Source organism: Cyprinus carpio, unplaced genomic scaffold (genome assembly GCF_018340385.1).
Source record: "Cyprinus carpio isolate SPL01 unplaced genomic scaffold, ASM1834038v1 S000000127, whole genome shotgun sequence".
Taxonomy (NCBI): domain Eukaryota; kingdom Metazoa; phylum Chordata; class Actinopteri; order Cypriniformes; family Cyprinidae; genus Cyprinus; species Cyprinus carpio.
The window spans coordinates 1-15,405 of record NW_024872878.1 but is presented as its reverse complement, the minus strand read 5'-3'; the positions used below and the strand labels follow the sequence as shown (position 1 = coordinate 15,405).

The following is a 15,405-nucleotide window of genomic DNA, read 5'->3' as shown; positions in this document are numbered from 1 at the left end:
GGTTTTCCTTGACTGCAGTGTCGCAGCAGGAGGAGGCGTCCGATAAGACAGATCCTGTACCTGGGAACCTGCTGGAGACCTGCCACTTCCAGAGCTTCTGGGTACACACACACACACACACACACACACACACACATAAAAAACAACGACGTATTATCAGGTTCATAGAGCGAGCCTTTCACTGATTGTTTACAGCTGAACAGAAGTCACACGCATAATTCACGCAAAGAAAACACAGTTTGTACAGTAGAGGAATCATGAGGCCTGTGGAGAGTCCCTGTAAGCGTGTGTGTGTGTGTGTGTGTTCAGTGTGTGTTTGCTGATGCTGTGTGTTTCTCAGGCCAGTCTGGAGGAGAATCGAGATCTCATTGATGGAATCACAGGGTTCGAGGACTCCGTGCGGAAATGTAAGCAATTGCTGTGTTACTGATATTATAAACCATTATATTTCATCATCTGCTGTTCACTGAAACCTAAGGAAGCCTGTTTCCACGATGGAATTATTAAAAAAATAAAAAGTGATAATGACTTTTTATCTCAAAATTTTGACTTTTCCTCGTGCTTGCATTCATATCTTGCTATTCTCTGTTTATATCTCACAACTCTGTATTTATATCTGAATATTATATCATTTTTCTCACAATTCTGTTTATATTTCGCAATTTTGACTTTTTCCCTCAGAGTTATGTTTTTCTCACAATTGCAAGAAAAAAGACTGAATTGTGAGTTAAAAAGTTTTTATCCCATGGCAGAAACAAGCATGCGTAGAAATTAAAGTTATAATGTTAGACAAGATTTCTTGCACCAAAACAGTCATAAAATTTAGATAAATTTGATGCTTACGTTTAGTTTTCATCATACGAGTCTCTAAACTGCACACACAGAACTACGAGACATCTGCGCTCACCACAGCCTTTACGTAGTATTGTTATTATTATTATTAAGATGAATTTCCTCTAAAGGTGCAGTGAACCCGGGTGTGTTGTGATTTCTGGATCTTCTATGTTCTCAGTGAAAGACGTGGTTTCCAGCAGCAGGAGTTTTCTCTGTGTTTTGGTCTGAATGTGTCTGTTCTGTGTCTTCAGTCATCTGTCACGTCGTGGGAATCACATACCAGAACATCGAGCACCGGCTGCTGGCTGAGATGCTGGGAGATCCTCTGGGTGAGACGCCGTCCTCCACACACAACACACAAGCTCACTCACTCTCTCTCTCTCTCTCTCTCTTTCTCTCTCTTACTCACACACACACACACTCACAAACTCACTCACACACTCTTACACACACACACACACACTCACTCACACACGCTCACTCACTCACACACACACACTCGCTCACTCACTCACACACACACACTCGCTCACTCACTCACACACACTCGCTCACTCACACACTCCCACTTACACACTCACACACTAGCTCTCTCTCACACACACACACACGCTCTCTCTCACACACACACACACACACACACACACACACACACACACACACACACACACACACTCGCTCTCTCACACACACACACTCACACACACTCACTCACACACACACACACACACAATAAACCCCCTGATCATGTTAATCTCACTGCAGACACGCAGGTGAAGGTCTGGATGAATAAGTACGGCTGGACGGAGAATGAAGATGGACAGATATTCATTCATAGCCAGGAGGAGTGCGTCAAGCCCAAGAACATCGTGGAGAAAATTCACTTTGAGAGTGAGTTTCTCTTAATGACATCGACTTCTGGCTTTAATGTTGAAGACGTGTTTCTCATGATGACGGATGTTCTCTGGTGTTCGCAGGTGTGTCCAGCATCATGGCGACATCACAGTGAACACACACACACCACACCACCTCGACTCATGCCTGAGTTTTCCTCTTGATTTAATTTTACCAATAAAGTCATTTCAGTAAAGAAATTTGGAGTCTTTAATTTCATTACAATTGCACATATTTGTGTCAGCTTGATGTCAAAAAACATTTTAATTTTCTTGACTCATTTTTCCTTTTGTGTTGCTCTTCAGATATTACAAAAAATGAAGATTTGGATTTTTTATTTAGGCAAAGAGATCAAAAAATGTAAGGAAGCCTTTTTCTCCACAGTAACTTGCAACTTTTTATCTCACAATTTAATTTTTTTTTTTTCTTAAAATTGCGCAATATAAACTCAGAATTGTGCGATGTAGGAATTCCGTCTTTTTTTCCTCGCAAATCTGATTTTTTTTTTTTGCCACAAAATTTAAGGTAATTTTATTTTTTTAGCTCTGTTTATATCTCACCATTCCAACTGTTTTTTCTCAGAATTCTAAATTCTGACTTATTTCTCAGAATCGCAAGAAAAAAATCCAAATTGTGTGTTAAGTTTCCTTTTAATTTTCTCATCAATTGACAGAAACGAGCTTCCATACAAATGTGATTCTAGTTTTGAACTAGATAAAAAAGTTTGTCAAGACAAACTTTAAGTTGGCTTGAGAAAGACTGAACAGAAAGTTTGAAAAATTTAGAAAGTTTGAAAAGTTTAGAAAGTTTGAAAAGTTTAAGAAGTTTTAATAAAACAAGTGATTAGCATATTGCTAGCATGATAAGCTAGTTACTAGGATGTCATTAGCATGATTAGCAAAGTTACTAGCATGTTTCTAGCACGATAAGCTCATTACTAGCATATTTGCTAGCATGATTAGCAAGGTTACTAGCATGTTTTCCAGCATGATTAGCAAATGACTAGCATGTCACTAGCATGTCTCTAGCATGATTTAGCAAGTTACTAGCATGTCTCTAGCATGATTAGCAAGTTACTAGCATGTCGCTAGCATGATTAAGCGAGTGACTAGCATGACGCTAGCAGGTTTCTAGCATGATTAGCAAGTTACAAGGCATGTCGCTAGCATGATTAGCGAGTGACTAGCATGTCGCTAGCATGTTTCCTAGCATGATTAGCAAGTGACTAGCATGTCGCTAGCATGATTAACAAGTTACTAGCATGTTTCTAAACATTATTAGCATGTTGCTAGGATTAGATAGATAGTAGATAGATAGAAATTGTCAGATGATAGATAGATAGATAGATAGATAGATAGATAGAAATAGTCAGATGATTATAACGATAGATAGATAGATAGATAGATGATAGATAGATAGATAGATAGATAGATAGATAGATAGATAGATAGATAGAAACAGTCAGATGATAGATAGATATAGATAGCAGAAACAGATGATAGATAGATAGATAGATAGATAGATAGAAAATACAGTCAGATAATAGATAGATATAGAAAACAGTCAGATGATAGATAGATAGATAGATGAATATAAATATAAATAGATAGATAGATAGATAGATAGATAGATGAGTCTGAATGAGGTTTGAAAGGGTTAGTAATAGTACATAGAAGGCATGTCTGATTGAGTGTAATGGGCTTCAGTGTGTTTTAGATTTGAATTTTTGACAGTTGGAGTTTACGGAATGTTCAGATGAGCAGAGGCTTTTCAATGTAAGTCTATGGGATTTTTATGATTTTTAATCTTCATTTTTATGAAAACCGTAAGTCCAATCAGTCTAAAAAGATATAGCAACTCGAGTCAGATCAGTCTGAAGAGCTGGGCTGAGTTTGGAGTCTGTAGAGTTAAAGCTCTAGGAGGAGTAGCAGTCAGAAATTTAGTCTCAGAAGAATAATAATAATAATAACTAGATAAAAAAGTTCGTCAAGACAAACTTTAAGTTGGCTTGAGAAAGACTGAACAGAAAGTTTGAAAAGTTTAGAAATTTTGAAAAGTTTAAAAAGTTTGAAAAAAGTTTAGAAAGTTTGAAAAGTTTAGAAAGTTTGAAAAGTTTAAGAAGTTTAATAAAACAAGTGATTAGCATATTGCTAGCATGATAAGCTAGTTACTAGGATGTCATTAGCATGATTAGCAAAGTTACTAGCATGTTTTCTAGCACGATAAGCTAGTTACTAGCATTTTGCTAGCATGATTAGCAAGTTTCTAGCATGATTAGCAAAATGACTAGCATGTCACTAGAATGTTTCTAGCATGATTAACAAGTGACTAGCATGTCTCTAGCATGATAAGCAAGTTACTAGCATGTCACTAGCATGATTAGCGAGTGACTAGCATGTCGCTAGCATGTTTTTTTAGCATGATTAGTGAGTGACTAGCATGTCGCTAGCATGTTTCTAGCATGATTAGCAAGTGACTAGCATGTCGCTAGCATGTTTTTAGCATGATTAGCAAGTGACTAGCATGTCACTAGCATGTTTCTAGCATGATTAGCGAGTGACTAGCATGTCGCTAGCATGTTTCTAGCATGATTAGCAAATGACTAGCATGTCACTAGCATGATTAGCGAGTGACTAGCATGTCGCTAACATGTTTCTAGCATGATTAGCAAGTGACTAGCATGTTGCTAACATGATTAGCAAGTTACTAGCATGTCACTAGCATGATTAGCAAGTTACTAGCATGTCGCTAGCATGTTTCTAGCATGATTAGCAAGTGACTAGCATGTCACTAGCATGTTTTTAGCATGATTAGCGAGTGACTAGCATGTCGCTAGCATGTTTCTAGCATGATTAGCAAATGACTAGCATGTCGCTAGCATGATTTTAGCATGATTAGTGAGTGACTAGCATTTTTTTAGCATGATTAGCGACTGACTAGCATGTCGCTAGCATGTTTCTGTCTAGCTAGGCATGATTAGCAAGTGACTAGCATGTCACCAGCATGATTAGCAAGTTACTAGCATGTCGCTAGCATGTTTTCTAGCATGATTAGCGAGTGACTAGCATGTCGCTAGCATGTTTTTAGCATGATTAGCGAGGGACTAGCATGTAGCTAGCATGTTTTTAAGCATGATTACCGAATGATAGCATGTCACGGCATGTTTTTTTAGCATGATTAGCGATTGACTAGCATGTCGCTAGCATGTTTCTAGCATGATTAGCAAGTGACTAGCATGTCACTAGCATGATTAGCAAGTTACTAGCATGTCGACTAGCATGTTTTCTAGCATGATTAGCAAGTGACTAGCATGTCACTACCATGTTTTTATATCATGATTAGCGAGTGACTAGCATGTCGCTAGCATGTTTTCTAGCATGATTAGCAAGTGACTAGCATGTCGCTAGCATGTTTTTAGCATGATTAGAAAGTGACTAGCATGTTTTTTTGTGACCTAGCATGATTAGCTATTGACTAGCATGTCGCTAGCATGTTTCTAGCATTATTAGCGAGTGACTAGCATGTCGCTAGCATGTTTCTAGCATGTCACTAGCATGACTAGCAAGTTACTAGCATGTCACTAGCATGAGCATTAGCAGTGGACTAGTTCGCATGATTAGCGAGTGACTAGCATGTCGCTAGCATGTTTCTAGCATGATTAGCAAGTGACTAGCATGTCGCTAGCATGTTTTTTAGCATGATTAGCATATTGACTAGCATGTTTTTAGCATGATTAGCGATTGACTAGCATGTCGCTAGCATGTTCCCTAGCATGATTAGCAAGTGACCTAGCATGTCACTAGCATGATTAGCAAGTTACTAGCATGTCACTAGCATGTTTCTAACATGATTAGCATGTGACTAGCATGTTTCTAACATTATTAGCATGTTGCTAGGATAGATAGATAGATAGATAGATAGATAGATAGATATAGTCAGATGATAGATAGATATAGTCAGATGATAGATAGATAGATAGATAGATAGATAGATAGATAGATAGATAGATAGATAGATAGATAGATAGATAGAAACAGTCTGATTGAGTCCAATGAGCTTCAGTGTGTTTAGATTTGAATTTTTGACAGTTGGAGTTTACGGAATGTTCAGGTGAGCAGAGGCTTTTCAATGCAAGTCTATGGGAGTTTTATGATTTTTAATCTTCATTTTTATGAAAACCGTAAGTCCAATCAGTTTAAAAAGATATAGCAACTCGAGTCAGATCAGTCTGAAAGATCTGGGCTGAGTTTGGAGTCTGTAGAGCTAAAGCTCTAGGAGGAGTAGCAGTCAGAAATTTAGTCTCAGAAGAATAATAATAACTAGAATGTACATTTCCTGAAGAAAATGTGAGTGGTGCTTGCAGTGGCAAAACTCGGCCCTCGGTTGCTTAGGTCTTTTTATAGAGTTCATAGTCTGATTTATATCTTAGCTAATCACTATTAGAATGTAGCTATTCACTGCTAGCATGACTAGAATGTTGGAATTCCAGTTTGCTAGCATGAGTCAAAAGAGCCAACCGCCATGTCTTTACGATGTTCTGATTCAGAGATATAGGTCTTGCAAACGGTTGCTAGGGTACTCTGTTTGGTTGCTAGGGAGTGGCGCTGGCAGCTCCCAATGATGATACTCCAAAGGATGCTTGACAATATAAAGCCAACCCCCATGTCTCTACATTGTTCTGATGCAGAGATATAGGTCGTGCAAAACGGTTGCTAGGGTACTCCATTTGGTTGCTATGGAGTGGCTTTGCAGCTGCCAATGCTGATACTCAAAAGGCTGCTTGACAATATAAAACAACCCCCATGTCTGTACATTGCTCTGATGCAGAGATATAGACCTTGCAAAATGGTTGCTAGGGTACTGTGATTGGTTGCTAGGGGTGGGCCCTGACAGCTGCCAATGATGATACTCCAAAGGCTGCTTGTCTGTATGAATGACATAAACCAACCCCTATGCCTTTATGATATTCAGATTTGAAGATATTCCTCTATGCTTTGGGTTGCTAAGGTGCTCTAAAATGGTTTGCTAGGGCGTGGCTATGAAGTCTTGAATGTGATCCGTGATTGGCCGTTTGCTGCCCAGAGTCAAACGAGCCCGCCCTCATGTTTCTATGACACTTCTATCCAAAGATATTAATTTTATCTTTTTCAATGGAAGTCTATGGAGCTCGTTACTAAGGGACCCTAAATGGTTGCTAGGGCGTGTCTTGACTGCTTCACAATGATCCTGACAGAGTGATTGGTTGCCTGAGTAAAATGAGCCCACCCCCCATGTCTCTATGACATTGTGATCCAGAGTTATGTTCAATGCAAAAACTCCTATGTAAAATACCATAGTAGGAAAAACGCACTGTTTCATGGGCGATCCCTCACCATAATATGTCTATGGGGGCAACTTTGGGGGGCTCTTGCGCCCCAGGGGTACAACTTATACCCCACTGCGGGGTATGTTCTCGCACAGCCCTGATAGCATCTCCAAATGTGGTGATTCACATGTTTCTGCCAAATTCTCTCTTGGAGCTATGATCCGTCAAAGTCGGCCGCAATGCATTGTCTATGCGATTTTTCGGGCGATATTTCGCCCGGTGTGCGAACATCGTACGCCCGATCGCTTATAAAAGTCATAGCACACCATTCCCGTATAGGCCGCACGATTTGACACCACTTTTGCGGGTCTGTGACAAAAACTGCGGGACTAGTTACGCGCCGAAATTTGTACGGAATCTATAAGAAGAAGAAAAAGAAGAATAATAAGTATGTGAGATAGTAATAGTGTTGCTTTGCCTTCGGCAAGCACCACTAATAACTATAAGTTTAAGTACAATATAAAGTAAAAATCCCCACCCAATCCAAACCAAAAAGACTTTCAAATAATAAACCAATAAATACACACTCTCAAGCAAAACTAATCAGATGTTTTAAATATGTATTTATGAATGATAATATAACCTGAGAATGTCAGAACTCCTCCTCTGTGTGACAACTAGCCCCAGTCTGATCTCTAAAGACAAAACTTCAAGGAGAATCAGTGCATGTGCCAAATATTGCCTTAGTTTTGACAAATATTCAGTGTACAATCACTATCACAACAGTCGCTGATTCGAGGAAATGACGTCAAGTTGTGAATTTCTACTGGTAATTAATGACGCTAACGATAATTAAAATAAACCGTACGTCTTTCGTGCGCGTCATCACGCGTTCTGCGCCGGCGCATGCGCAGTGGAGCCCGAGCGCTGTCCAGGGTGCTGAAGCGTGAGCGTCAATCCTCTCTCCATCGAAGCGCCTTCATCAGAGTTTTGCGTCCGCGAGCAGAAGAACACGCACGCTCGCTTGTGTCTGATGTTTCCCTGATCGAGGAATGACGCGACTGATCTCTGAACAGCTGAAGTACAGAATATTTATTTAGAAGTTCATGTCGAGAGGTGTAATTCTGTCTCTTAATGTGAGGTTGATATATGGATCTAGAGATACATGCCGTAACACAAACACACACCGTTGCATTGCCAAAGAGTTCTTTATTTAAACCAATAAAACAATGTCTTTACTCAACACATTGCTGGTACTCTTTCGGCAGTTAATTTGAGTGTTTTTCCCAATTTATCACATTAAACATCCAGAGTATCAAATCATTTAACATTTAACACATAACAATAACCCATACGGAGAAACTGTGCTGCTTTTGAAGGCATCACGAGACGATCCATCCTGACTGGCACATCTCCCATCCGTCTGCAGAAACATCATCGTCCGGTGCTGGAGCTCATCTTCACAGCTGAGGACGATGATGATGATGATGGTGGTGAGGAATGAGCTCTTCGCTCTTCATGCGTCCTGATATTGTTTGACCAGTAACCACATGAGCAGAACTGTGATCAACACAATCATAAAGTTCAGAAACAGCTCCTGTGCGGATCGGTCCATCTGAGCCGTTTAGAGCAGAAACACGACAGCTGGAAGACTGGGGACGACCGGAGCTCTGGATCAGACAGAGAGAGAGAGAGAGAGAGAGAGATGTGAAAATAGACAAGTATGCTGGTCATTTAGAAATTAAGCCAGCCATCTATCCATCCATCTGTCTATTCATCCGTCCAAGTTTCACCCCCTGTTTGGCTTTGAATCAAACACAAATCTATCATCAGTTTAACTGCTGTGACACACACACACACACACACACACACACACACTTACTGTCCCTATCACATATCATAGACTATTGTTTTTATATAAAATCATTTCTAATGATTATAGACAAGAAAACCACATTTTTAAAGGTTCAGAGGTTTTAAAGTCTCTTCTGCTCACCAAGGCTGTGTTTATTTGATCAAAAATACTTAAAAAAATTGGGAAATATTATTACAATGTAAAACAGCTGTTTTCTATGTGAATATGTGTTAAACTGTAATTTATTTCTGTGATGCACAGCTTTATTTTCAGCATCATTACGCCAGTCTTCAGTGTCACATGATCTTCAGAAATCATTCTAATATGATGATTTGCTGCTCAAGAAACATTTCTGATTATCATCAATGTTGAAAACAGTTGTGCTACACAATATTTTTGTGGAAACTGTGAAACATTTTATTTTTCAGGATGAATAGAAAGTTCAAAGTAGCATTTATTTAAAATAGAAATCTTTTGTGACATTATAAAGGACTTTACTGTCACTTTTGATCAACTGAATGCAATTTCTGTCCAAAAAAAAGTGCTGATCCCAAACTTCTGAACAGCAGTGTAACATTTTTTCATCCCCAAATGTCTCCAAACTAAGATTTTGACAGAGGAGGTTATTTTCTCCTCAAACTAAAACTACAAACACACCATCATTGAGCAGGAGCTTCTCCAACTACAGCACAGCAGAATCTGAGTTTGCATTAATAATTAAATGCACGCTGCAAAACTGCAAAAGCTTGTCCATGCAATCAACACAATGTCTTGTGACACAATCCAGACGTGTCTGAAACCCCAGCATGCATTTCAATGGACAAAGCATTCAGTTAGGTGAAAGAGCAAAGACAGAAGATCTTTCTGCAGATGTGGCTCCAGCGCTTCTTACCTGCACAAGGTTCACCTGAAGTCTCTGTGAGTCACAGCTGTCACATCCCTCAGCTCTTAAAGCAGCCACGCCGGACCGAATTGGAGCAGCAGGGTCCAGCAGGGGGTGAGGTCACAGTATTTAAACGTCTGCTGAGGGGTTGACTGGGTTCTGGATCAGTGTCCAGCTGCTGCAGCTCTTCAGTGGGATGAGGGCTAGCTGGCATCTCTATTGTCGGTGGTTTACAGACTGATGCCTTTGAGCCCGAACACACGTGTGACAAGAGTGTGTAGAAAGATCCTGTGTGTGTGTGTGTGTGTATCTGTGTGTGTCTGTTTGTGTATCTGTGTGTGTATCTGTGTGTATCTGTGTGTGTGTGTGTGTGTGTGTGTGTGTGTGTGTGTATCTGTGTGTATCTGTTTGTGTGTGTGTGTGTGTGTGTGTGTGTCTGTTTGTGTATCTGTGTGTGTATCTGTGTGTATCTGTGTGTGTGTGTGTGTGTGTGTGTGTGTATCTGTGTGTGTGTGTGTGTGTGTGTGTGTGTGTGTGTGTGTGTGTGTGTGTGTGTGCATGTTTCTGTGTCAGAAATGCCCATATGAGTGTTTGAGGGGTTGAAGTCTCCTCCTCTTCCACTTCTCAGGTTATAAAAAACATTGTGGGAATGTTTCTGAAAAGTTTTCTTGTGATTACATTATTTAAACCCTATAACAACTTCATTTTCACCCAAAATATGTTATTTGAACATTTATTTTTAAATGTCCTGAAAGCGTTTTACTAACTTTACTTTTCACCCCAAATATAACGTTCTTTGAACATTTATTTTTCATGGAACATTCAAATATTCAGTTTTCTTAGAACATTGTTTAAAACTTAAAAAAACATACAAAAAAACATCTTACAACATTTTACAACAAAAACCACAAAAAATATAACATTATTTCAACGTTTATTTTAATTTTATATTTAAAGAACGTTAAAATAATCAGTTTTCTTGTAATTATAACATTATATATAGATTACAATAATGCTTCTCACGGCATTTTACTATATTTTGACCCAAAATTGAAATATTTATATTTAATAAATATTCTAAGAATGTTAAAATGTCACGTTTTTGTGCTTATAATATTATTTAAACGTTACAAAAACTTTTTCACTCAAAAAAACATATTTGAACATTTTTTTAATTCTAAGAACGTTTAACTATCCAATTTGCTTGTAATTATAACGTTATTCAAAAAATGTTTCTTAGTGTTTTACTATATTTTCACCCAAAATATAGCATTTGAATGTTTATTTTTATATTCCCAAAAACGTTAAAATGGTAAAGTTTTCTTCTTGTGATCATAACGTTATTTGAAGGTTAAAAGAACATTTCTTTGAATGTTCAGGTATGAATAACATCATAAGGATGTTTTAAAAAAATGAAAGTATATCAAATATTAAAGTTATTAGAATGTTCCATAATCATTACTTTAAGAACAATTTTGTCCTAACATTTGTATAACTTTCAGAAAACATTAGTGAAAGTTTAGAGACAGTTCTCTGTTAGCTTGTTTACTAGTATGTGACCTGAAATAACCTCAGTGTAATCTTCCCAGAAGGCAGAGCAGATGAATCTCTTCTGTTCACCAAGACTACTTTCATTTGATCAAAAACACAGCAAAAATGATGCTATTTAAAATGTGTGTTCTAAGTGAATATATATTAAAGTGTAATTTATTCCTGTGACTCAAAGCTGAATTTTCAGCATCATTACTGCAGAAGTGCATGTGTGGAGAATCAGCGTCAGAAATGATGCTTCATGAGACACGAGTGCGTTTGAAGGGTTAAAGTCGTCTCTTCTTCCATTTACAGTAGCTTGTTGACTTGTATGTGATCTTAAATAACCTCAGTATGATCTTTCCAGAAGGCAGAGCAGATGTAGCATCCGCCTCGGATTCAGGAGGGGAATTCTGTCGCTCCATCTCCTCTTTTCCTCGTGAGTCCACCTGATCCAGGAGCACTGTTGCCATGGCGATCATGCCAGTGACGTCCCATTGTTGGAATCCAGCAGCTGGTAAAGCAGCTCAAAGTGGATCACATTACAATATAAAACCACTCCAGCTGGAGCTGCTGCTTCAAACCCGTGTGTGTGTGTGTGTGTGTGTGTGTGTGTGTGTGTGTGTGTGTGTGAAACATTTAAAACATACTCATTTTGGACAAACAGTATGTATATTGCATAAACCTCTCAGACAAAATGAGTAATCAATATATGTGATAAAATATAAAATACTCAAATGGATCTATTGTTTTAAGCTGATGTTAAATATCTCATATTATTATAAAGCATACTCATATTTCCTTCATTTTCAGAGTTCTGTTCATCTGACTTCTTGAAAACAGTAACTGACCTCATTTACTCTCCTCGTGTCGTCCCAAATCAGACTTTCTCTATTATTTGAGACGCAAAAGAAAATACGTTGAAGAATGTTGTGATCCAAATAACACTGAACCCCACTTGAGAGAAAAAAAGAGAAATGATAAAATATGTTATTTTATGATTTACATGAGGGTTGAGTAAATGACGACACAGGAGCATTTAAGGTCAACTATCCCTACATGGAGAAAGATTTGTGGCTTCTTCAACAAATATTTCAAACAAGTTGTTGAAGAAATAATTAATAAATGACACCCAGTGATTTATTTTAATAACAGTATTTCACCCAGTTGCTCCTTTTGTCATCAATTTGAAGAAACAATAATCCACTTATTTGGGAACAGTTTTGGATTGAATTTTCAAACTTTATAAAAAGGAATTTATTTCCAAACTTGTATCTTTTTTTAAACTAGACTTTATAATTAATTTATGCCTTCTTTTTCATAAATTCATATTTTTACATTCATAAATGTGCCTTTTCAAAGAAAACACATTATTTTTAATTTCCAAGAAAGATGTTAGTATGTATTTGAACCCTTCTGTTGTGTAATACATATGAGCTAAAATAAGTCAGATTCATCTCTAAAGCACTTTATACAATACAGACTGATCCAAAGCAGCTTCACAGAAATAAACAGCCAAAATAACAGAATCAATGATGCTCTAACACAGACTACAGTATCCATTATTCAGCTCGCATTCAGTTCTTTAGTAGAATTTAATGTGTCAGAACCATCTTGGTATGTTTTTATTTATTTTAATACAACAAAAATCGCTTTCAAAGTATTGGGTTGATCAACTCTAACTCCACCAATCATCTTAGCCTGGGGGCGGGGCTAGCCGTCGGACTGACCAATGACAGACGGGGGGCGTGTTCGTGAAACGTGTTTGAAATCACGTATCTGCAGCGCGAGTCAGTGAAGGAGCGCGCTGGAATCCTCCAGAAGATGCGGCGATGCCAAACCTCCTGAAACTGAACACTTCCACAAATAGACTCCTCCACATTAAAGGTGACAATAATACCGCTCTCGTTACATAATCCCTCATAAACGATGCTTGACGCGGTGTTAATGTCGAGAATCGAGAGGAATCTTCAGCTGATCTGACACAAGCTCTCACGACTTTCACTTTAAACCTCCACAGTTGTGTAAATAATCGAACAAACCGTTCTTAAAATAATGTTTGAGGGACGTAAACATAATAAACAAATATAAAACATTACCATGAAAACTGGACTGTTCGAGGTTTTAGGAATGTTTCGAAACAGTGTTCCCACATAGTTTTATAACCTGGATTTGTGAGCAGGGAAGAACACGTGTGTTTAAAGTGGTCATGTCTTTATTAATAAAGTTTGCACAGCGTTATAAACATGGAACATGAAACATTTTGAGTTGGATGTTCGTGGAATGCTTTTTTAAATGTTGCTAACTTATTTCAGAACGTTCAAAAGTAACGTTCACATAATGTTTGCAAAATGATACAATGGAATGTTCACTTAACGTTCACACAACAACAACAAAAACATTAATAAAACATTTGAAACAAGGTGAAACAACACACTCCAACTAAAAATGTTTCAGAAATGAAACCGTTTCATTTGATGTTTTGGTGCTAACGTTTTAAGATCATTACTAAAAACCAGAAAGCTCTGAATGAACTTCTATTAATATTACTAGAAAGAACGTTTGTTTATAACTTTGAGAGAACCGTTTGCCAGAGCGTTCCCTCTCATGTTCATCACGATGTTTCTGTAACCCGGATGAACTGATGGTCAAAATCACAGTGTTTGCTCATCTTCAAACATCGCTGAAGCTTCTAGCTGAATATTTGCAGCGAGGGTAACCGGATCCCGGTGAGCGCTGTGGAGGTTCATCAGGGTGAAGCTGTCGATTGGATCTCATCCACGTCTCCAGTGTCCACAGGTGTTCCTCTATAACATACTGCTGTCATTTTGTTGCTATCACTGTTACATGGGCGTCTCAGAGACCAGCTCTATTTAAAAACTGGCGTTTCTTCTGTGAGTTTTTTGCCAGGACAATCAACACAAAAAAACACATGCTGGGATCGTTTCACATTGTGTGAGGGTTATGGGTATTAACTGAGGACACAAGCTAGTCTCTTCAAAGCTAGTCATCTCATTTTTTCTACAAGACTGGTCATAACTTTTTAAAACCAGTTGCATAAAAACACACAATGGTGTAGTTTAGTCTAACACTTGATGTGTTAGTACAACACTTTATTTCTGAATGTGCAGTCTTTGTTATACAAGGGGAAATTCCATTGTATCATTTTGCAAACATTATAGCAATGTTACTTTTGAATGTTCTTAAATAAGCAGCAACATTTAAAAAACTTTAGATGAACGTCCATTTAAAACTGTCTGTCTCTCTTTTCCTTTTCTCTCTCTTTCGTTCTGTCTGTCTCTCTGTCTGTCTGTCTCACTGTCTGTCTGTCTGGTCCCTCTCTCTGTCTGTGTCTGTCTGTCTCCTCTATGTCTGTCTGTCTGTTCTCTGTCTGTCTGTCTCTGTGTCTGTCTCTCCTCCTGTCTCTCTCGTCTGTCTGTGTCTTCTCTGTCTGTCTCTGTCTGTCTCTCTCTCTGTCTGTCTCTCGCTCTCGGTCTGTCTGTCTCTCTCTCTGTCTTCTCTATGTATCTACCATCTTGTCTTCCCCTGCCCTGTCTGTCTCTCTCTGTCTGTCTCTCTCTCTCTGTCTTCTGTCTCTGTCTGTCTCTCTCTCTGTCTGTCTCTGTCTGTCTCTCTCTCTGTCTGTCTCTCTGTCTGTCTCTCTCTCTGTCTGTCTCTGTCTGTCTCTCTCTCTGTCTGTCTCTGTCTGTCTCTCTCTCTGTCTGTGTTTCCCCCTGTCCTTTTTTCTTTTTCTTTCTCTTTTTCGTCTCTGTCTGTCCCTCTGTCTGTCCTGTCTGTCTCTCTCTCTTTCTGTCCTGTCCTCTCTCTCTGTCTGTCTCTGTCTGTTCCTTCTTTCTGTCTGTCTCTTCTCTCTGTCTGTCTTCTCTCTGGCCATCTCTGTCCTCTCTCTCTGTCTGTCCTCTCTTTACGTCTCCTTTCTGTCTCTCTCTCTTTTTTGTTTTTTGGTCTGTCTTTACTCTCTGGTCCAATCGCTTTGTCTCTCTCGGTCTGTCTGTTCTCTTTGTCCATCTCTGTCTCTCTCTCGGTATGTCCTGTTTTTTTTGTTTCTCTCTGGTCCCTGTCTGTCTGTCCTGTCTCTGTCTC

At 38.6% G+C, this 15,405-nt stretch overlaps 2 protein-coding genes across 2 annotated transcripts; one reads left to right on the top strand and one right to left on the bottom strand.

Moving 5' to 3' along the window:
- Positions 1–5: 5 nt before the first annotated feature.
- On the top strand, positions 6–1,860 carry LOC122142763 (eukaryotic translation initiation factor 3 subunit K-like; the record flags this gene model as incomplete). The annotated part of the gene is made up of 5 exons (XM_042753840.1): positions 6–101; positions 341–407; positions 1,086–1,163; positions 1,600–1,725; positions 1,812–1,860. Coding segments are annotated over 5 exons (399 nt in total), but the record flags the coding sequence as incomplete, so codon positions are not given.
- Positions 1,861–8,222: 6,362 nt separating this feature from the next.
- On the bottom strand, positions 8,223–8,700 carry LOC122134054 (sarcolipin-like). Its single transcript, XM_019100413.2, has one exon. It carries the CDS (start codon positions 8,646–8,648, stop codon positions 8,550–8,552), a length of 99 nt encoding a protein of 32 aa, XP_018955958.1. The 5' UTR covers positions 8,649–8,700; the 3' UTR covers positions 8,223–8,549.
- Positions 8,701–15,405: the final 6,705 nt, after the last annotated feature.

Bases quoted from the DNA above. Each gene is read 5' to 3' on its own strand.
- LOC122134054 (XM_019100413.2), bottom strand. From the start codon at position 8,648: ATGGACCGATCCGCACAGGAGCTGTTTCTGAACTTTATGATTGTGTTG.